This window comes from Ammospiza nelsoni, chromosome 3 (genome assembly GCF_027579445.1).
Source record: "Ammospiza nelsoni isolate bAmmNel1 chromosome 3, bAmmNel1.pri, whole genome shotgun sequence".
Classification (NCBI taxonomy): domain Eukaryota; kingdom Metazoa; phylum Chordata; class Aves; order Passeriformes; family Passerellidae; genus Ammospiza; species Ammospiza nelsoni.
In genome coordinates this window covers 56,099,706-56,121,429 of record NC_080635.1, presented here as the reverse complement: position 1 = coordinate 56,121,429, position 21,724 = coordinate 56,099,706, and the positions used below count along the sequence as shown (strand labels likewise).

Sequence of the window (21,724 nt, the reverse complement as noted above, 5' to 3'; positions counted from 1 at the left end):
GTGAGAATCAAGTGCTAGAAAAGATAAAATGAAGAATTAAAAAGGGATGTCTTTTTCTTTCCAATTTTAGGTAACCATAAACTAGAATAATTCCACTGAAGTCTGCAGAATACTACTGTGAAAAAAAAATAGAGAAATTACATTTTCTCACCTTGAACAAAAGCTGTTTGATTTTAAATAACTGGATGACTTTTCTGTCTTCACAAATGCAGCATTCTAGTTCTCTTGTAATAAAGATATAAACAAGCTTTCTCTAACCTTCATCTCCCTCCACAAAAACTGTTTACTTGAACTTTTGGTGTATGTAATGAATAAAACTTTTCTTAGGAAACCTGAAGCAGAGGTCAGTAAAGCAAGTGAAAGAAATGTAAGAAAGATAATCGTAATGCAAGGCCTAGGAAGTGAAGTATCTGGGTAGCATTAATGATTTCATTCCTTCCAGTGCAGAGCTCATCAGGTAAAATATCTGTTGTGATTTCAGTAATGTAATGTGTCCTCTTGACCCTACCGCTTTTAGGCTATCCATGTCCACATCAACCAGAGCACCATTTGGAGCCATGCTGATCCATTCTGGTCCCTTGCTGCACCCCTTGGATTAGGCCTAGAAAAGGAATCAAGCGCCCTAAGCTTTCCCAAGACAATTAGAGAAGTTTAATAGGTAGCATCCAAGGGTAAAAGTGAGAGGTGTTTCCTCTGAAAATCACTATACAATTCACATGTATTTTGAGTGTATAATTTGTCATGATGCCCTAGCTAGTGACTGCAACACTTGCCTCTGAAAGATCGTTTTTGGTCTATGAGGTTACATTAGACCACAAAACAGAAAAAGTTTGCTTTGGGATTGTTTTGGACTTTATTCATTGAAGATCCTTAAATTAAATTATTAGCTTAGTAAATGTAAAAACTTCCCTGAGATGATGATAATGAAAACTTCAGCCTAGAGCTAAGTATTGTCAACAGAAAACTTCCTTCCTAAGTGTGTCCTTCCAAAGGCCAAAAACTACTTATCAAAATGTTGTAACAAAATATGAGCACAACACCCTCAATCAGCGTGGCTTGGTGATTGACCTCAGCCATCTCTCCTTTCAACAATGCATCAGTTTTACCATCAAAAATGACTTACAGCAGGGTGTTAATGTTCTCCCCAGCTCCTGCAGCAGCAACTGCAGCAAAGCATGGGATCAGGTTGGGGTGGGATGATGAAGACAGAAGTGAGCTGGTATGCACCTCCAACAGCCACTTAGCTAAGTTATGTTTAATGTTGTGTTGGTTTGTAATTATTTCTACAAAAATTAAATATGAAAGATAGAAAATTTCCAAATCAAATGACCCAAACAGAAAAAGCCCTGCTCTAGAGACTCTGCAATACTGAGGTGCCATGTGCCAAAGTTGTGAAACAGCCCTGCATACCTCAGGCCTATTAAAGTGCAGTTTCTCTTCTCTCGCCTCAATTCCTAAACCTGAAATAAGCAAAAAAACATAAGACAGACATACCTAGCAAGAAGTGCTTCATGAGAGGCTCCTAATGGCAGTAAGTCATGGTTTCATGGGCTCTGAACATCCATAGGCACCTGCTGGCTGAAGGCCTGTGTCAGTAGCAGAGCCTCTCCTCAGTCTATTTTTCAATACAAAAGAGCATGGATATGATTCAGTGTCATGCACCTCCCCACTCCCTCTCTCTAGTTGAAGAAAGAAGCTCATCCTGTACTCCTCCACCTTCCTCTCCACCTCCAGCTGTTTTGAAAGAGCTGCCTGTCATGTTTAAAGCAGACCCCACCTTACAGTGAATAACAGCATCTAATAAAATTCTGGGGCACCAAATCTTTCTGCTTTCCCTGAACCCCTGAGGCTACTTAGAGCTCCTCAGCATGCCTGTGGTAGAAGGTTGAGTGACCCAGCCAAATCACCAGCTCTTGAGTCACAAGTAAAGGAAAGGATAGCAACTTCTTGCAGGTGCTCCAGGTGAGACCCATATGCCAGTGTAGACTTCCTGTAGAAATGTCTCAGCTGTGTTTGTTCCTCCAGTCACTGGAGGGAGTTACTGCCATGAGAGTAAAAGGGGAATACAAAAAGAAGGCAGCCATGACAATCTACCAGGTTTTTCTCCCCAGCCTCCAGGCTTCTATCTTGGGCAGAATGGGCAAAGCCACTGCTTCTCCACCAGCACAGTTCCCCATAGCAGCAGGGAAGAGGGTGGCTGGAAGCAGGGCAGCTGCTGCAGCCTTCTGGAGTCAGCTCTGAGTCACCACACAATCACAGTGCATCATTATCGCCACTTAGCATGCATGATGACCAACACTTTCCACAAATGGCTAATAAATGTCTATCACTTCTATTTTAGCCTTCTCCTCTTATTTTATTGGGTCCAATTTCTCATGCCAGCACTTCACAAGCATCTTGGAAAGCAGCATTCAAAGTGTCTTCTTCCAGACTTTCAGTTATACATATCAGAGATAATTACATTTCAGGCAGTAGCCTGGAATCTGTCAGCACTGGGGCTGTATTCCAGATGAGGGATGTGTCTCTGGGCTGGCTTGCTCCAGAAGCAAATCTAAATGTAGGGCACATGCAGGTGCAGGACAATACCTGCTCCCCTTTCCACCTGCTCTCCCACAGTGACAGAGTCTTGCCCTCTTGCCTTGCTGTGCTTGGAGATTTTTGGATGTGTCTCTAGGACTACCTGCATTACTTGAAGAGCCATCCCTTTGAGGAGAGGTTGAAGAGCCAGGCAGAAGTATCCTGGAGTCTAAATCAATTTTAGATTAATTTAGCTGTAAATATTCAGCTGGACTGTGCCACTCTAGAAATTTTTTCTCCTTGTACAGAGAGAAAGAGTAGCTGTTAGCAGTACAATGGCTCCAAAAGATACTCCACAGGGGACCAACTCTTACACTGTTATTAAGGAAACATCTCACAAAAATCTTTCACAGATCTGACAACTCCTTGCTGAATTGTTCAAAACTATAACCTCTCAGCACATTTTCAAGAGTATTACATAGTTTTCTTGCTTTGCTTTTCTGCTTGGAAAAAGCTTGTTTGTCTCAATATTCTTGGTATTTTAGCAGCATCAATTGAATTGAATAATCAGTGTCTTTTTCTCTGGAAGAGTACTAAAAAGAAAGAATTGACTAAATTTATTGTGATTTAGCCACAAATTTATAGTGTATTTAACATGATGATGTGCTCAATTTAACACATTTATCAGTGGAGTTAAATATACGCCTGCTGGGGTTTAAACTTTACAATGACAACACAACATGATCTGTCATTTATATATTTGCAACACACATTTTGGAGCTAATTCACTTCTCATTCAATGAAGAAAAACTTTTACTTTCAGTGCAGTTATTCCAAAATTATGCTCACAGTATTTGCAAGAAAAACCAGCCCTATAATCCTTACAGTATAACAGAAATTATCTATACACAATTTGGACTAGAGCCTCATATGCTGTGAATCATGTAGGTGTTTTGATTTAGAACAGCTGAAAGATTTGTCTCACCAAACATAAATTACAGGCTTCATCTGAGAGGTAAATCCCTGGGAATCTTTGGGTGACATGGAATCTATGTGCTGTTTTCACATGCAGAGTCTGGGTATTACCAGCTAAAATCTTAACCTGCAGCTGAATACTGCAAGTGATACTCAGGCATAGCTAGGCCAAGAAGATCGGGAAGTTAAGTCATACTTTCAGCTCTTAGCCACCTCTTCTTCCTAACTTGCAGCAGGAATTTCAGAAAAAATGTACTTTCTTTCCATTTTCTTGACATTGCTCAGATTGGAAGTCTTTTCTCCCTGCCCTTCTATCATCATACACAACCCTCTTTATCTCTCTGTTTAGACCTTCCAGGACAGGACAAAACACATCCTTTCTATGTGCCCAGGGTGAAACAGAACAGAATCCCTTCAATTCAGCTCAGTTGTCTGAGGATGTGTATCATTCTTGCCCTTTTCTTCCATGGCACTGTCAGACATCTGTATCTTTTCTAAGAGGGGATCAGATCTATACAAGCATGGTAATTTATTCACTATAATTAGTTTTTAAGTTCCTACAGTCCATCTATATCTATCTATCTATCTATCTATCTATCTATCTATCTATCTATCTATCTATTTATCTATCTATCTATCTATCTATCTATCTATCTATCTATCTATTTATCTATCTATCTATCTGGTGTGCTATCCTTTGGGAAACAACAGAAACTGCACATATTTCTTACAGCATCAGCGCATTTTTACTTGTCTCTTAAAACAGGATTCAGTCACTGGAAACAGGAATAAGATGAGGCAGCGTGACACAGACTGCCAGGAGATGTCTGAACACTCCAACCTGGTATTTTCTCCATTGACCAGCTTAGGTTCCAGAGATTTCCCTAAACTTCCCCCCTTTGGTTTGAAATGTGAATGTGAACTGATTGTTACCCAACAAATTATCTCACTGCCAGAAATATAATTAAGAATCTGGGGCAAATTCTAATCACTTTTAAAATGACATAGTTTCAGCAAAGATCATTCTGCATTCTAAAACCTCAGCTGATTATGTTACAGCAGCTTAGCTGGTCCACCGGGGCTGTCTTGATGCAAGAAAATTACAAGTTACCTGAGGAGCTACCTGGGCATAGGAATACTGTCTTCTCATGCTAGAGTTGTGCTATTAGCATGCACCAACTAACTTTTTCCCAAATAATTCCTGGGTACTTTTCAAAAGTTAACACTGAAGGGACATTGCCACAAAGAGGTCACATGCACATAGTCAACCTCTTTTGGAGGCACTGGGGATTCACTAGCACAGGCATGGGCTGTTCTGTACTAGTTAGCCTCAGTTACTCTAAACATTTCTGAACACTTTTATTTTGTCAGCTTGTAGCTGTAGGTATGCTCTAAACTCACTCATATTGCAAAGCAGAAAAAATTATCCTGAGCACCACTAGATAGCCTTTAAACTAAAATGCATCTTGAAAACCAGGACTGAGTCCTGGAACTGTTATATACACTCAGCACTGGTTCTTAAACTTCTGTAACATACTCATCATCCATTTGATGCCTGGAAATCAGCTATGTTATGAATGCCTTGGGCTGTAGTATATATTGCTCTTATGGTGACTGGCATTCCACAGCAAATTAAGAACATACTCTAGTTAGAAAGCCTAAGCTGGGATAATTAGATGCCGAGCATGGCTCTGTTACATAAAGATTGCAAAGTATCTCTTCTTGAAGTGAGGGATAAGTATGGCCATGCAGTCTGTGACTGCAATTAATAATATAGCAGTGCTGTCATGGACAACAGGATCAATAGATTAAACCACCCCCAACCTCATTATAATTCAACAGTGTAGGAGGAGAAGGTCATGGCCATACTCAGGGGTTAAAATTAGGTGGAAGATTCATTAACTTTGAATCCACCTCATCATGCCTGCAAATCTGTATACAGAGAGATGGCTTTACATTCTTAATAAGATAGGAAGCACTAGGAACTGAAAGAATTAGAAATAACTTCAGTGAGGTAGAATTTAAAACCAAACAGGATTGGCTATAAAACAAGGTAGTAATTTGAGAAATATGTGTGCTCTAAACAACACTCATAAATGCATCAATAAACAGATAAATTCAATTATATTATCTTATGTTGAACTCTGATGTTTTTCTGACATTACTTTTGGAAATTAATGATAATCAAAAATGTAGGAATGCTGTGCTTTAATTCATGGCAAAATAGGACTCAAAAATATTATGCATGACAAATATCTAATGAAAGAAAAAAATCTTCGGTACACATTTTATTTTGCCTTTTGCACTTTTCTTTGCCTTCCTCCTTTTTTGCAGAGGACTTACTTTGGAGGAATGTGTGGGTACTGGTATGGTTGTTGGCATCAGAGAAAGATTAACATGATAGCAAACTTGAAATCATGGCCAAGTTTAGTACCAAGGATGTAGAGTGGCACTGATGGCATGAGCTCCTACACTTTTTATAGCCAGCCTTGCAACAGGAAAGAAAAGTATCACTGCATTAATTAATGATTTCCGTAAGTTTGTATCTTTGCCCTGGCAAAGATCAAAAATCACACGTGCGTGTTCTTTCACCTGCTGGTTTTACATCCACACCGAAAGCAGGTAAGAAGATGTTTCTGTTTTCTCTGTTCTGATGTTAAAGCACAGACTGTTTTGGGTTTTTTGGACCAAGTATTTTCAAATTAAAAAGTGTAGTCTCCAGCTGCTTCAGAAGATGGGGTGGACACCATGACACCAATGGTGTGAAGGTGGGTGGTTGCACTTCCTATGCTGCTAAGGAGAAAGTGGTCCAAGCAGTGAAACACTGCTGTGGGAATGTTTATACAGTGCTGGAAAACAGCACCACTCCCTGCCAGCCTGCTCCCACCTGCCTCTGGCTGACCAGAAATGGGGGAGTACAGAAGTACTTAAAATTTTCTTTAAAAACTCAGCCTTTGCTTGCTCAGAACATGATTCTGTCCAAGAGAAGAACCAAGACCTCTACAACCCTGTCTTTGGTTAAAATAACATTAAATGATTTTCAGTGTTCCTGCTGTGAGCCTTGCATGGTGGAGTGCTGGAAGCTGAGAGCAGGAGTTGGGTGTGCAACACCTGCCTGTGGGAATGATGGACACCAGAGAAATGGAGGGCATGTGATACCCATGTCCATGTCACACCAGTGTAAAGAGCAAAGCTGAGGGGCAATCCTGGACTCCCTAGGCTGCGTTCAGGATGGTGCTAACTCAGCTGCATGTCTAGTTTTGAATAGAAGTTGTCATGCTACCTTGCTTGCTAAGAGCATAGGCAGAGAATTCACAAGTCTGGAAAAATAAAAAGAGAAAGGCTTTGCAGGCACACCCTCATTACATACTCATACTGAAGGCATAACAGATATCTGAGGACAAGTTTTATATGCAAAAAGAATGTCTTGGATGATCACTTACTAAGGGCAGACCCAGCTTCAACTCAGGCTCCCTTCAAGTCATATCATGTTCTATGCTCACAATGTGGACATTACACTGGTGGACTCCAACTAACAAATATCAAACTTCAAGATGGCAACTTCTGCTCCATTTCTGAATTCTCTGGGATTCAGAAAGTTTTACTGATTTTTTTTTCATGCTATTGGAAATAAGTGTTTTTCTTTTGGAGTTTTTCCCCAGTGGTCATTGTGTAAGATGACCTTGTGAAAGTTTGAGTCTGTTGACTCAGAAAGTCTTAGCTTGAAAGATAGCAAAATATTCTGAAAAGAATTGAAATTTGTCATCAGCATTGCAAGAATAAGGTGATGAAAATCAAGAAATATTAAGCAGACAACTATTTTAAAATTGCACAACCTTTTAAATCAACAAATTTTAAATTACACGACACATATAAAGAAGACAATAAAGTTTTTTTATAGAGATATGCTGTACTCTCTGGACTAAATTCTATGATCTCTCAGGTCTCCTTAATTATATATTCTTGATGCTTTTCATGGTATTTAAATTTTAACATAAATAAAGAAAACCTACATGCTACTAATTACTCTGAATTTAAGTCATGCTAACTGAGGTTTAATACAAAAATTATCATGATGTTTTTTCAACCTCCTCAGAGTTAACATTTATTACCTACAAAACACTCCAAGGCTAGAATGGCATTGAAAATACATACAATAGGGGTTTTTGTCGCAATTTTGTAGCAGCTTCTAGTATAATATAGCAGCGTCTCTAAACTGAGCTCTTACGGAGAATATATCGTGCTTTTGAGTGTTCTGAGTTCACCAGCAGAAGAAATCCATTTTTCAGTAACACAAATACTGGCTTAATTTACAAAGATTTATGGATCAATTTCTTGCCCATAGGCTGTGTATCACAATCCTGTATTGAGCTGCTTTCATGCCCTTAAGGGCAAGCTTAAGGAAAAACCTTTTGGATCACGTTTCCCTCCATGTTAATTTTTAAAATGATGTGCTTTCTTGCTGGCTTTAAACAAGCCTTGGAGATGGTAGCCAAAATATTTGCTGACTTCTTTTAATTTCTAATCCTTCAAACTTTTCCTACCAGGTGTACGGCCCACTACCAGCAAACTGTGATACTTGTGGTGGGCTGAAAGGGAACATTCTCACCTATACACCAGTTTAATATCTGAATTCTTTAAGCCAATACCTCTTATCACGCTGCATTAAATATTTCCCCAACAATTCTAAGCTGTGTAGTAAATAAAAACCATGTATTTCCCCTGTAACCCTAGGAAGCTGGATTACAAACTGAAAGCCAAATCACATTATTTCTAGTTTGTTATTCAGTAGAAACAAAGACATGGCATACATATTTTATTTTTCATACTTTCATGATTTCCTGTTCACAAGTTTATACAACTGATGTCTTTTCAGCACAGTTACCACGGAAATTTCTGCTAAATACTAATAAAAGTGAAAGACAGGTTGAACAGAGCTGGCATGATGTTTTTCTTTCCCTTTCTCTGAAAGAATCTGAGGTAATGAAGAAGCAAAAAAAGGGGCTAAAACCCCATTCAAAAATTCAGCTTATCAGATGAAAATATATACCTGCAGTTATACTTCATGTTCTTTTTATATTTTAATAAGCTTATAAATTAAAAAAAAACTTTAATAAAACACACTTTACATCATGAAAATGAGTCAAAAATATAAGTTTAAATTTCTGCAAATTAAAACTAAACTCAGCACTTAAAAAATACATAGTATAATGTCCCTACTTGCAACTAAGCCCTAGCACAATAGTTTACAGACTTTCTAATTTCTATGTGTAACGTATTTTGTTTTGAAATTGAGTAGATTTTCTGTGAACTGGCATTAAGTATACAGATAACTCTGGAATAGGAGAACCATATTCCCTGAATAAAAATTTAGTTGGTTCATAAGAAATCATTTCTGTTCATATGCAATGAAAACATTCAGAAATATTTTTGAACTTTACAATTATATTTAATGATTTCTCTGAATGAGAACCTACTAATTTAAGATCAAAGGAACAGAAATAAATAGTAATTTAGCTCATGGCTTTTCTTTTTTAGCTTATAGTCCTTGTAAGCCTATATTAAATCATATACTTAATTTATTCAGGAAAGATAGCAAAGGAAAAGCAATATTTACCCTCTACCATCCTCTCCATAATTAACATCTGTTAAACTTTGGAAGCCTAATCCACTGGTCAAGTTACATGTGTTTTCACTTGGAATGGCAACTATTTCAGCAGTGATAAATATTTATCCTGGTTCTATACAGGAGAATAAATTTCTGGTTTTATCAGCTGCATAAGTAATAGATTTAAGTGCTGTAAATTTAGGAGGGCTGTGCAAGTGAACATCACTTTTCTGCATTAAGAAGTTGCTTCAAAAGGTGAATTTCATAAGAGAAAGAAAAATAAAGATATTTCCTACCTCTGGTCTTCACTTGGCCTTAAATGAGCTGAGCCTGATTTTTTATCATTTCATTCACTCTCTTTTGCATATCTATAGCTGTATCTATATATATATTATTTCATCAATAAAGTAACCAAATTTCAAAACTTAATTAATTAAGCCAGTAATCTTTCTTTTATAGACAACCCCTCACATTCCCCGAAGTTTCATTACTTGTTTGAGCACCAGGTAACACAAAAATAAATTTTACTAAGACATGCACAACCAGTACCTTTGGTTTTGGTGACCAGAATTTAAGAAATTGATATGCAGTAAAGTAAGTAAAAAGAAGGAATTTAATTTACTTCAGTGTCAGTGTGTATAGACAGGAAATCTGAGAGAATTTTAATCATATTTGAGACTGGCATGTAAACTTAATGCAATATACTGAATTACCATCTACATGAGAAACTTTGTGAAAACATTGGTACAGTGAGGATAAAGGGTTCTGTATGAACAGAGAAAATCTTTCTCTTGATTGTAACTACAGGTAAACAATATGTCTTCTGTTCTGATATGTTAAGCAGTAAAAGAGTTGTCTTAATCTTTTTAAGAAAGTCAGCCTTCAGGATATAAGCTATTTACAAGAGTGTTGAGAAGAGTGAAGATTATCAGTACAGATAAGAGAATAACTCCATGAGTTGAGTTGAGGTTACAAATAGAAATACTAAAAAGCGTACTTGTTATCTACTGCATGGTTAATTCATGGCAGAGTGGTGGGGCTGTGGTAGTAGTGTAAGGCATTGAGATGTCTTATTCTATATATTTTCCTTTTGCATATCAAGCACAAATACTAAGACTATAACTGCTATTTAACAGAGATGAGGAGATCAGAAGAAATGTGAACTGCTTATTTTGCCAAAAAACATTGCTAAAATGTATACAGATTGGAAATCCTGTGGTATTCCTACTGATTTACTTAAACATATGACAGCTAACATGATTTTCAACCTGCTTCAGAGGGTTCTTACTACTACAGTCTAGCATCACAATTTTTTACACAACGATGATGTGCCACAAAGAGAGAAAGGGACATGAAACAATTCAAACTTTCTGGATTTCCTACTGGCACACAGATTTTTTATTGTTGTTACATAAGTAAACTTGTTGCAGAGAGTAAATGTTATGCTCCCTGTTGCAAGTATTTTTAAGGCAACACAGAGCTTTTTAATTTAAAAACATCATATGCATTTTTACAAGCAGCTGGTGTTTAAAGTATGTTTGTAAGCAAATTGCAGTTGATGTTTTCTCTGTTAATTTGGTACCGAGGGACAATCTTGAAAATTAGATCTACATATGACTAACAAAAATCTGTGGTACAATGTGATTAACTGAGCCAAGGTAGACCCTCAGAAAATGACACTAAACACAAGAGGTAAGTCTCAGAGCTCTTGTGTCATCATGTTTGCACGATGATTCATGCATCAGCCGGCTCCCGTGGAGCCTCTGGAAGCGCTTCCATCCCTGCTGAGCGGGGGCACTGCGCTCTCTGCTGGGCACACAGCAGGCGCGGGCAGGAGGCAGAGGGCAGTTTTGGGAGCTGGTGGCCACCGCAGCTGTGCCCACCCCAAGTCCCTCGTGTGGAGCTGTAGCTGCCATGCGTTAGCCTTGGAAGAGCTGGACCTCCTCCTGAATCACACGGGAGTGTCTCCCGAGCCCAGTCCCTCTGCACAGCAGCCGAGGGCTGCCCGACCTTTGGGTGCCCACAGCAAGTACTTCAGGTTACAGACACCCTGAGCCTTTCAGTGTGAGTCTGACTTGAGGGCCTGATGAGGGCAGAGAGGCTTTTAAACCCCAAACCAGCACAAATCATTACTGCCTTGGTCTGGCTACCAGGAAACATCAAATGCCCAGAGGCCTTGGCTTTCCAGCCCTGGCCTGGCACATTTACACCAGCCAAAGGCAACAGCCCTACTGGCACATCCCAAAAGCTAGCCCAGCACTTGTGAGGTGGGAAATAGGGCAGTGGAGGGGCAGGGTTCCCTCCCTCTTCCCAGACATGCATTACATGGCCAGTGACATGCTCAGGGCTGTTCTCAGGCCATGGCCCTGACGCTGCAGCTGCCTGAGGGCTTCAGAGGGCTGGTTTGAGTGCTGGACTGAGGTACTGTGAGGGCAGCTCTGAATGCAAACAGCAGAACAATATGAAACCTTAAGAGACAAAACCTCAGCTGCTGCTGAACCATCTCAATGGCCACTACAACAGTGTCTGTTCCATCATTTAAGTCCTGCAACTATTTCTGCCTGTGCCAGCAGGCTCACAGAGCCTAGCTGCGTTTATTTTATGTTGGGAACATCAGCACTATGTTTTGACCTTTATCCTTAAGTTCCCATGGACTACTTCAGAGGAGAAAACCATTTTGACAAGGTTATACTAAAAGTGAGCGGCCCTGACAATTTGTACATCCTTTGGTGAAGACTCAAAATCCAGGAGTTGTCCGTCTCTCTAACTCCTCATCTCCGACTCCATATTTCAAATTTATTAGAATGGGGGTCTTTTTATCATGGCAAGTGTCTTCAAAAATCAAGTACCTATCACAGTAATGGCCTGGTCCATCCCTGCGTTCAGGTAATGGCATGTCAGCTCCAGATGCCAGCCCCTCCTAAGCACAGTGGAGGCACCCTACAAGAAGTGACATAAGCATGCTGTGACTGTCAGATAATTTGCAAGTCGGCAGCATTAGCTCCTGCCAGAAGACAAGTCAAGGTGACAGCACAGCTGTTGGGCTGTTGAGGTGTTCACCAAACCTCCATAGGCAGGAACACTACGTCCAATCCCAGGCAAAGCTCGGTTTGCTGTTTCCTCCACACCTGCCCTGATGGCTTCATAGGACAGCTTGCACCCGCTGCTTGGGAGTGGTGACTTTGCTTTCCAGATGTCACTATGAGGGCACAAGGGGGGCAAAGGAAACGTCATGTTTAGGGCAGTTAATCAGTCCTTGAAGAAGGCATCTGCATTTTTGCAGCACAACAAAGCTTTCATGAAAGGCTCCTGTGTATTTTTAAGTTTAGCAAATGTGTTCATGTCCTATACAAATACGTTTGAAACAAATGTTAGAATCAGTAATGGAATTCAAGGTTTGGGTTTTGTTCTTCTGGTTGCAGATTTAATTTGATTCCCCATGACTGTAGTAACTAGATCTACAGCAACAGTTATTAGAGGAGAGGGGAATACACTCTCTGTGAACACAGCAAAAGGAATTCAGTGAATCCAGCTTCAGGCAGTGAGCGAGTCAAGAGCACCATCTCGTGGTTTTCCCTTTCCAGAACAGATTTCATTTTGAAAAATTTCTATACTACGGCATAATTTCCTCAAAAGGAAAGTCCTTGGCTTAGGGAGGTGGGAAAAGAATTCTTATTTAGAATCTTAATCTAGATTCCTTCTTTTTAAAGTTTCTAAGACGGGGGAGACTTTATATTTTAGGGCTAAATATACAGCATTTTTTGCTTACTTGCAGTGAAAGCTTTTGCTAGGGAGAACATATCTGGCACATGTTGCAGTTTTGCCACACATTAGAAATCAGGCTCCAAGGTGACCACCTGGGCTAAGGTGCCAATAGTTGCAGAGTTGAGAGTTGTTTTTTCTCTTGTTTTGATTCTTACATGTCCCACAGTCCTCAGAGAACAAAAGCTTCTGCTGGAGGATACGTTAAACTGATAAGTGCATCCAAACTTGTCCCTGTTTATCCAAGTAACTCTATCATCACTATCAGGCACTTCTCTTCAGCTTTTCTCCTTGCTGTGATGTGAGCTGAAATTGCCTTTAATGACAAGCAGCTCCTTGGGTTTTCCAGGACAGCATCATAAGTGCAAGACAGAAGAGCTTAAAAATGCAGATATTAAATACTGATTTCAGAAAGTCCTAAATGTCTACCTTTGTATGTCTCACAGCTAGCATTAGTATGAAGGAATAATCTGTCTTCACAGCTGTTCAAGCTGGGGGAAACAGCTGCTAGACACAGCAATTTACACAGCAGAGGAACGTCCCACCCTTCCTCACCATGCAGAGCCATTGCCAGAGATAAGTGAGGAACTGGAAGAAATCTGTACTTGCACCAGGAGGCTCTGGCAGCCTGCAGGTATTTATCACCCTCTGTAGATCTGAAAGGCGCATGCAGTGTGGGTAAGCAGCTTATCGCATTCCTGCAAAGTCACCGGGGCTGCCAACCGCTGAGTCTGAAAGCGCTTTTTGACAGCAGCTGCAGTACCTGAGGAGCGCTGATCTCCATGTGGCAATGGCCGCGCTCCTGCCCGGGGATGACTCACAGCGATTGCATATCAAAGGCAGGTCCGAGATAGCTCAGCAGGCATCCACAACAACCTGCATCTACGACTTTCACACCTTCGGCACACAAATCACTCTCCTCAGTACTGCTTGGGGCACCTACTAGTAGTGACACCCATCATCCTCACCCTCTGAGGATCTGCTTTCTCCCTCATGCAGATGCCAGCATGCCTGGGTGGGGACTGATTGTCCACCTTCTTTTTCTGCAGCTCGCCATTCACTGAAACTATTTACGAGGAGACCAAACATCCTGCGACTTCCAGGAAGATGCATGGTTTTATTCAGGCTCCATGCTCAGTGTTACTGGGCAAGGTTTGAAATGCTGGGCAGGATTATTAGCTGTGCCACCCTAACAGATCCTATGCTTAAGAAAATTTACTGTAAGTGTTGATTACAGATCAAGGTTCTGAAGATGTCACTCCCCTGTTGAAGGCTGCAATCTTGAATGTCTATTCTGATCAAAACTAAAGCTGGTAAGTAAGGATCTGAAGATCACATAAATCAAAAAGTGCTGGGCAAGTGAAAACAGCCACAATGGTTTGCAGCAGATGCATTACATTTCGGCCAAAGCTTCATTAAGTAAAATAATTTGACCTTTCCATCCAACAAGGTTTCAGGTATAAGGTAGTTGCTCCTTATCACTTAGAAGTTAGTGAAAAAACATTCATTTCTTATCTGGAGATAACAAGGAATTTTTCTCAAAATTCTTCATGAACAGATAAATTTCTACAGCTAAAAATGAAAAAATAAAAGGAAGAAAAAGAGCAGCTCTTCTTTACTCAGTATACAAATTGTTAGGCCTACTAGAAAGTGCATTTTTCCTTTAGAAAGCTCAAAAATATGAAAAGGTAAACTTGATTTACCACATTCAGTTTGAAAACACACAATTTTAATTCAAGATGTATCCTACAGTGCAACACCAGTCTAAGAGTGAATGCCTGTGCCATATTTCTTGAAACTACCATAGGAAAAAATTTCTGTTCACATCAAATTATCTGCATTCTTTAGGACACAGGAATTTCATTGGACACAGATGTAAATTTCAACAAATTTTGCTTGTAAGATTTCTTATCTGTGTGTGTTCAGCCTAAGACTTGCTGTGGTATCAAGATTGTATCATATGTATGTATCAAGATGGTAAGGTCTAAATACCAGAATAAAGGATAATAGGATTACAGATTCATAGAATGGTGGGGGTTGGAAGGGACCTTAAAGATCATCCAGCTTCAACTCCCCTGCTGCAGACAGGGACACCTTTCATTAGACCAGGTTGTTCAGAGCTCCATAAACACTTCCAAAGTTGGGCATCCAGTTTCTCTAGGAAACCTGTTTCAGTGTCTCACCACTCTCACAGTAAAGAATTTTTCCTTAATATCTAATCTAATCTAATCTAATCTAATCTAAACCTACTTTCTCCTAACTTTGAAGCCATTCCCACCTGTCCTGTCACTACACATAATAAAGTTCAAGAAGGAACTACAGTGCAGTGCTCCCAGTCTGTTATTTACTTACTTAAGAGGAAAAAAACATCCCAGATAATTCTACAAAATTATTAGTCTTATTTCTTGAAAGCTTGCCTTTCTTTACTCTAGGATCAGGAATATTTTGCTGACAGTGAGTTAGTTTGGCAACAGCAGCATAAATTCAGCCAAAAGAAAAATTTCCATTGAAATGAAAAGGAAGAGCTGGCACTATTGACACTATAAACAATTGCTCATAAGAGCCTTTAGGGAAGATGCAGGAATACAGCATGACAATGGATTCAGTACACTGCTTTACACAAATCCAGGAGGACTTGCTCCTTGTGAAATCAACAATTTAAAGAAGCACATACTAGAAAACCCACAAAAAGAGCATGAGAACCACTTAGGATGATAAATAGGAAGGCCAGATTTACCAACCAAGTTGTTGAGAATAATCATTTATTTTTACATTTAGAAGAAAAATATGAATAATATTTACAAATATATACAAGTATTAAAATTAGCTTGTGAATTCAAAAAAAAGTCAAAGTATTTTTTAGCGGTATAGCCAACATACAGTACTTTTTTTTTGAACTTAGACAAGGTTCAAGAAATGAAAGAAGAAATAAAGAGAAATTTCAGATTCACAGAAGAGTAGGCATCAGAGAATATAGTATTATGAATGTCCACATTTTAAAATCAAAGGCAAAGCTTTGAAAAACCATAAAATACAGTCTCCCTCATATTTTCACATTAAAAGGGGCTTCACTCACCTCACTCAACAGCACGAGAAATGCTTTTAAAACCTTTCTGAGCAGGATGATTTAATAATACAGAGGAATAACAGAATTAAGCATTTTTATCCATATGGAATAGCAGAAAGCATTCCCTTATGGATGACTAAAAAAAAACTTCTATGGGACGTTTGCCAATTTGTTCTGGGGGGGATGGATCACAATCTCTTTAGATTCTGTTTGCTTTTCCTAGTCCCAGGAAGCGGCCCTGGTGTGGAGCTGTGTTTCACTGGTTTGCTGCTGACACAGTCAATGGAGCTGTGGTAGCTGCACATGCACTTGGTGCAGAAGTCAAAGCCACAGCTCTCACGATTGCACGTTGCTCGTTGGAGGTAGGAGTCATACTTGGCAGGTGAGCCACAGCGATGGCAGGCTTTAAGGCTTTCTGTGTTCTTCAAGTTCCTGGCAGCCTGTTGGAAAAAGCACACACAGAAAATCATGAGTAGTGAATAAATACACTCGCCAAACACTTCATGATATTGTCTTAGTGCCACAAAACATATTATAACGCGTCCTAATGTAAGGAGACAAACTAAAAACTTAGCCTAATTCTTGTTGCATCAAATTCTGATGGAGTTCAGAACTGGAATAATCAGGATGCAATTGCAGGTATTTTGAACTGGAATAGAGGTAGCCAGTTTAAAATTCTTAAAATTTAAAAGTTAAAGGACAGGCTAAACCAAGAGCAGTAAGGATAGTGGCCTTCCTGAATCTTCCAAACCTCATTCAAGGATGGTGATGTAGTTGTGTATAGATGCGTATATTAGGAATTGAATTTTAAGACTGCTATTGAACAGTTGTTCTTTTACATTCCTAATGCTACAAAGTCTTGTATAGTAGTATTATAGCATCTTGATTAAACTTTCTAGTGACCTTTCATCTTTTGTTATTGCATAAATTTGCAGAATAAGACTGGAGCATAAAACCTTTTTCTAGTTAGAAAAATATTTCGTTTAGAAAGAAGCAATAACTTTCAATAAGCATTTTTAAAAGTCTTATTAAGATACAGGTGCAGGTCTACATTGCAAGTACGTGGGAAAAAAAAAAGCCAGCATAAGAAAGGTGAAGGGGGAACAGGCTATTGGCAGTTATTGACAAATATGTGACACATAAGTAATTAATTAAAGTAATTTTAATGACAGGTTCACAAAATACCCCACAGAATGATTAAAAGAAATATGCAGTGCTAATTTTTCTAAAAATTAAAACTAAGAACTATTGAGTCTTTTGGTGTTTTTCTTTTTTTTTTTTTCCTAATAGTCCATCAGTTTTGAAGCAAAGTTGACAGTATTTGTGATATTGCTTATCTGGAAAATGTGATTCATTATAAAACCATGGAAAATGACAGGAAATTACTAAATTTCTTCATAACTGAGAAGACAAACTTTAAGCAAAAAAAATCACTAAGTGAAATTCTTAAGGAAAAAAAAAAGGATGTAGGACATCCCAGGCAGCCATATTAATAAGAATTACAAAGACTTGAAACTGGAGAAGCTACTTTCAAAAATACGCTTTACGAAGTGATTGTTTGCCAGACAGCATGAGAGAAATTAAAGATCAGTGGAAATCACCACTTACCTCAGAAAACTCTGTGAGTCTGCTGTGATTCCTAGATGCTTTGGATTTGGTGCTTTTTTTGTTCAAGTGTTTTGGTGGGGTTGCTTTCTGAATGGAAGCTAAGCACACTCTGTAGAGAACGTACTCTCTCGTTGCATCACGCTCTGGTGCCTTAGTGACATTCTAATGAAAAGAACAACAAAGACTTAAATTTGGGAAGAGAACTTACACAATACAGAGTTTTTTGTTTAATAGAAGTCATTAAGTAATTTTAGATTCTTCCTCCTGGTTTCCAATAATAAAGCATCACACCAAGGAATGCTACTGATTTTACCATAACTTTCAGTTACTTCTGTTATAAATGCGTAGAACAGCTCCCTAGTTCCTAGTCAATACCCAGCCATCTTCTCTTATGTAATCCTACTTTCAAAGTAACACAATTAGGCAGAGGATGTGACCTATTCATCATATTTTTTAAAGCAAAAATCAGTACTTGCAATTCTTTATGGTGAACAGGAATGCTTGAGGCTTTCTTTGTGAGAAATAAACTCTGCCCACCAGTTTTCCAAGTTTCCAGTTAAACAAAAAAGCATACAATAGCATGGAAGAAATCAAACTTTATGGGATGAATATTCAGTACAAATGTTTCACCCCGACAGCACTGTAAAATACTACATAAAATTTAAATTGTTCAACAGCCTTATCCTGTGGCAGATCCTAAACCTTTGTTTGTTCTGTCTCTCCATCTCTCAAGAAGGAAAAAAAAAATGTTAGTTTTAAGAGTCCTGACTTGATAAAGCACTAGCCTAGTGTGGATGGATCAAGTATTTTTATTTCACAGGACAGAGGCATTAGGAATAATGCTGAAGCAAGCAAGTCCCTGCCGGGAGACTCTAGGGCTTGCCCAGTGGGCTGTGCTGGCAATGACTCTCTCCTTCCTGCCTTTCTCTGTAACACAGGACTTGTGGAAGCTCTTAAAAACATCTGCATCTCTCCTTGGGTCACCTTCTCAGTCAACCTTCCTTGGGGTCCCCAAAGCCCCTCAGGTAACTAGCAATGCTTGAGGCAAGGCATCCTAACAGGACAAAAAAACCACCAAAAAACAACAAAAAACCACTCCAGGGACAGTTTTCAATCTAAGAAACTTATCTGTGATCTCTTATGCTTAGGAGGAGACCTCAAATAGCAGAAAAACACTGATGGTTCAGTGCAGGAACTTACAGAAAGGTTTTTCACAGCTCTGCTATGGATTTGGAAAATCCATTTTTCTTCTTGTAGAATCTTCTGCCATGTTGTGCTGACTTTGGCAAAACTGCAACAACAATACAAACACATCAGTTGCCTCCTAGGAAAGGGATTTATTAAATAGCAAGAACAACTTTTTTCTTTTACGTAAGCATAGAATATGTTCACAGTTATAGTCTTTAATTTGCCTTTTAGGGAAAAGACATTCTCCATATGTATCACAGCTTACATTGTCACTTCATATTTTAATATATTAACACACAATACTAAACATTGAGTAAATGTCACATGCCCCATATCTAAAACTTCAAGGCATGCGATTAGGTTGTTTCCTTTCTAGTGAAATGCAATGACATGAACATACTTACTTTACTAAATCCATCTTGCTGAGATGCCTTAAAATGTTTGCTAATATATGCCTCAGGTTCTTTTGGAAGAGTTCAGCAAGAATGTCTATTCTATCCAGCCCCATTTTCTTTCCAATTAAGTTACAAAGTTCAAATTTTCCCATAGAAACAATTCTATCTACAGCAGCCCAAGACTTGAGATTTCTTTTACCACTTTTTTTCAAAGTTGAGCAAACCACTTCTTCATAATGGACTACTGGCAACAGTGTCTTCTTTGAAAACTGTTCTTGTTTTTGGTTCTTCATGAGACAATGCTTTGGTGTACCACAGAGGTTCCCAGCCAAAGGTAAACTATCCTCATGTTCTATTGCATCAGCATAGTGAGTGCTTAACATAGAGGAATAACCACTGTCCTCATTAAGTTTACTGCTTTCCATTGCCTCCATTTCACAGATACCTTCATCAAGTCTCTGGGTTACTTGGTTGTTTTCTTTGTTATGTATGGGTCTTTCTCCATCTTCAATATCTAGATTTCTGGTGGCTGCATGGTATGAGTCACTAAGGAGTATTTTCTGATGTTCTTCTGCACAGCTTTTACAAAAGCCTTCCTCATAATTCAAGGGGCAGGATTTTTCCAGTTTTGTTTTCTCCACAGCACATTTCAATGGTGCAAACCCAGCACGAAGAGAATCAAAATCATGTTTCATTTTGCAAGAGCGGTTAAGGTTCGATTTCATTTTGCTGTTTGTATTCTGCAAGATACAACAAGGGCAGAATGAAAACACAGCATAAACTAGATCACAAATTCTTTCTCTTATGAAGACTACCATGCTTCCATTCTGACTCACCCTTTTTATGACTCACCCTTTAGTATCTAAAATACAACTAATGGAACTAAGGATTTGAACAGCCACTGATTGTACCTATGTAAGATCTTCCCAAAAATCAGTTTTATGCTGAATGTAACTAAAGAAAGAAAACCAACTGAGTGATTTACTTGGCCACCATTTCACCAACATAGATGAGACACACATCAGTGCTTCCACTTCCTACCATAAGGGCAGCAACACAGTCAAGACACTTGAGGTCCCTGCAAGGGACACGAGTGGCAGAGGGTCCCTGAGTGACTGCAGGCCTGTGCAGGCAAGAGAAGCCTGAAGTTTGCATTTAAGACCAGAAGCAATGTTGCTGCTGCAGCCAGATATCTGGCATTTTTGAGAAGGGAGGAGGCTGGGGGGCACAGGAAAGGCTTGAGTGCTCACATGTGTGAGTAAAATACAAAGGAAGCAGCCATACCTAAACAATGGTCAGTGAAATAAAGGTTTGAGCATGACTTAAGGAGGACGGGAGGTCGATAGATATCATAGGAGAATTGATACGCCCTTTTCTTGCCCTGTTCCATTCCCCTCCCCCACGAAATGTGGTGCTATCTATATTAACAATTGCGGGGGGATGGGCGGGAGCTGAAGGGGAGAAGGAGGTCATCTCTCCCCAGTTAAATTTAAAGGGAAAATAAATTTTAACATGCTTTGCAATCCGTAGGAAATAGAAGATCCTCTATTTGAGTAAGCATTTTAAAGGATTTAAGCACTTCCAGCAGTTTTGTAAAGAAAACGAGAAAAATGAGTTTCGTGAACGACTTAGAGAGTAAGTTCCCTCTTTGTACCTAGGTTTGGTGTGAGAAAGGTGCAAACAGGCTTATGGCTTTGTATCGTGTGAGATGGGGAAGAAATGCAAGCCCTTCCTAAGCCTCCCCCTCCTCCCCTTCCCTTCCCGCCGTCCATGCGAGAGGCCAGAGAGGCTTTTGGGCTGAAATCCTGATGATTTGGAAGATGTTCCAAAATCACATTTCGGTGCACAGGGCCTGCCCCGACCCCCGTAGGAGCGGGCTCAGCCGCGGGGCCCCGCGGCACTGTCAGGCTTCTGCCGCCAGCACTCAAGATGGCCCGGCCGGGTCGGTGCAGGTAGACCGGGTCCCGGCTCCGCCGTGCCCCACGGCCCCAGGAACTTCACCCCGCTCCTTCGGGGGCCTCCTGCAATGGAGGATTCCCCCCTAACACGGTGGTGGCGGGGCGGGCAGGACCGCGCCGGGGGGATGCTCTTCCGACGGCGTGGCCGGCGGGCGGGAGCCAGAGCGGCGCTTCCCCGCCCGCCGCTGCCCGCCGGCGGGAGCCGGGCTGCGATCCGCATCCCGGCGTTCCCGGCCCCGCCAGCGCGGGACCACCCCACACGCGGCCCCTTGGCGGGATCGGGGCGCTCCCTGGCCGCCAAGGCGCCACCGTCCCGTCCCATCCCGTCCCGCCGGCGCGATAGCTGCGGGGCTCGGCTAGGAGAGCAGTGAGACCGGGCGGCGGCCAGGAATCCCCATCCCCAGTCCAATCCCCGCCGCAGCGCCGCTAGCATCCGCACGGTCCCGCCAGCACGTACGCCAGCAGCTCCCGCCACCCCATCCCAAGAGCCCTGACCGCGGAGCCCCGCCGCCCCCGAGCCGCCCCGAGAGCGGCGCCCCGGCCGTGGAGCCCCGAAGCGGCTGCTGGCGGAGCTCGGATCGCGGCGGAGCTCGGCTCGCCCCCCGCGCTCACCTGCAGGGCTGCGCCGGCGCCGCCGCGGGCAGGG

At 40.6% G+C, this 21,724-nt stretch overlaps 1 protein-coding gene across 1 annotated transcript; it reads right to left on the bottom strand.

Moving 5' to 3' along the window:
• Positions 1–15,607: 15,607 nt before the first annotated feature.
• On the bottom strand, positions 15,608–21,724 carry FBXO5 (F-box protein 5). The gene is made up of 5 exons (XM_059468538.1): positions 21,691–21,724; positions 19,130–19,860; positions 18,738–18,828; positions 17,538–17,699; positions 15,608–16,369 (listed from the first exon to the last, which is right to left on the bottom strand). Exons 2-5 carry the CDS (start codon positions 19,843–19,845, stop codon positions 16,118–16,120), a joined length of 1,221 nt encoding a protein of 406 aa, XP_059324521.1. The 5' UTR covers positions 19,846–19,860; positions 21,691–21,724; the 3' UTR covers positions 15,608–16,117.

What these genes read in the sequence shown, in the direction of transcription:
- FBXO5 (XM_059468538.1), bottom strand. Translation starts at nt 19,845, where the DNA reads ATGAAATCGAACCTTAACCGCTCTTGCAAAATGAAACATGATTTTGAT. An exon ending in GAGCTGTGAAAAACCTTTCT is followed by an intron (nt 17,700 to 18,737) that starts GTAAGTTCCTGC and finishes TCTTTTCATTAG; the next exon opens with AATGTCACTAAGGCACCAGA. An exon ending in GACTCACAGAGTTTTCTGAG is followed by an intron (nt 16,370 to 17,537) that starts GTAAGTGGTGAT and finishes TTTTTCCAACAG; the next exon opens with GCTGCCAGGAACTTGAAGAA.